This window comes from Fusarium odoratissimum (genome assembly GCF_000260195.1).
Source record: "Fusarium odoratissimum NRRL 54006 unplaced genomic scaffold supercont1.348, whole genome shotgun sequence".
In the NCBI taxonomy this organism is placed as follows: Eukaryota; Fungi; Ascomycota; class Sordariomycetes; order Hypocreales; family Nectriaceae; genus Fusarium; species Fusarium odoratissimum.
Genome location: NW_022159034.1, coordinates 1 through 1,176, shown reverse-complemented (window position 1 = coordinate 1,176; position 1,176 = coordinate 1). Strand labels below are relative to the sequence as shown.

General features: G+C 48.2%; 1 protein-coding gene across 1 annotated transcript; it reads left to right on the top strand.

Annotated features, from left to right (window-relative positions):
• Positions 1-415: 415 nt before the first annotated feature.
• On the top strand, positions 416-1,158 carry FOIG_16939 (uncharacterized protein; the record flags this gene model as incomplete). The annotated part of the gene is made up of 2 exons (XM_031218419.1): positions 416-1,016; positions 1,100-1,158. The coding sequence occupies 2 exons, from the start codon at positions 416-418 to the stop codon at positions 1,156-1,158; spliced, it is 660 nt and encodes a 219-aa protein (XP_031051867.1).
• Positions 1,159-1,176: the final 18 nt, after the last annotated feature.

Below are 1,176 nucleotides of genomic sequence, written 5' to 3'. Positions count from 1 at the left end.
CTTTCAGATGCTCTTTACAACATTTATACGTGGGGAGATGTAGCCTGTACAAGTCCAACAAAAAACTTGACCATTCAAAGAGATCACGAAAAATGGAATGCAAACCGCCAGTTAATCAAATTGTTTTAAGGGCACACTTGACATTTATCTCCAAAAAGATTCATCAATTTGATGTGTACTGGTTACGTCGTTGACTGGTATCACGGTACAGAAGATGCACCTCTTTGACCTTCCTCCCGAAGTTTACTTCCTGATACTTTCTTTTCTTATACCAAGGGATCAAGCCTTACTTGCCTGTACAAGCAGATTCGCCCAATATATAACTGAGGATGCTCTGTATCGCAGCGATGGAAGGAGCGAGAACCCAGTTGCATTACTTTGGGCGGCAAGGAAAGGAAAGATAAGAACAGCGGAAATGGCCATTGGGGCTTTGAAGAAGAAGTTTTCTTCTCATTGGCTAGATTGCGAATGCCGATTCCGAATGTTGCTGAACAAATCACTTTATCAGTCATCTGCTGGAGGATATGCCTGCATAGTCCGACTTCTGCTCGATAAGAGTGCCGATCCTGATGCGCAGATTGGGCGTTTCGGAACAGCCCTGCAAGCAGCCTCTCTCTATGGCCGTGAAAGAGTGGTTCAGCTGCTGCTGGAAAGGAATGCCAGCGTCAATTTGCACGACGGAAGATTTGCAGCAGCTATTCAGCTAGCATCAGCGAATGGCCATGAAAAGATTACCCAGCTGCTCGCGGATAGAGATGCCGATGTTGACGCTCAAGGTGGGGGCTTTGCAACAGCTCTGCAATCGTCTGCAGCAAATGGCCACGGGAAGATTGTACAACTTCTACTTCATAAAGGCGCAAATATAAATGCGCGTGGGAGAGGCTACGGGACCGCCCTGCAGGCAGCAGCGGCACAGGGCCATGAGAACATTGTGCGAATTCTACTTGACAGGCATCCTGACCTTGATGCACAAGACGAGAAGTTTGCAACAGCCCTCCAGCTTGCATCAACAAAAGGTCATGACAGGATCGTCGCGCTCTTACTGCACCATGGCGCCAATGTCAATGCGCAAAACCGAAGGTTCCCAACTGCCTTGCAGCTTGCGTCGCTTCACGGCCACGGCGGGATTATTACTCTCCTCATCAACAAGAAGGCTGATATTAATGCCAATGGCGG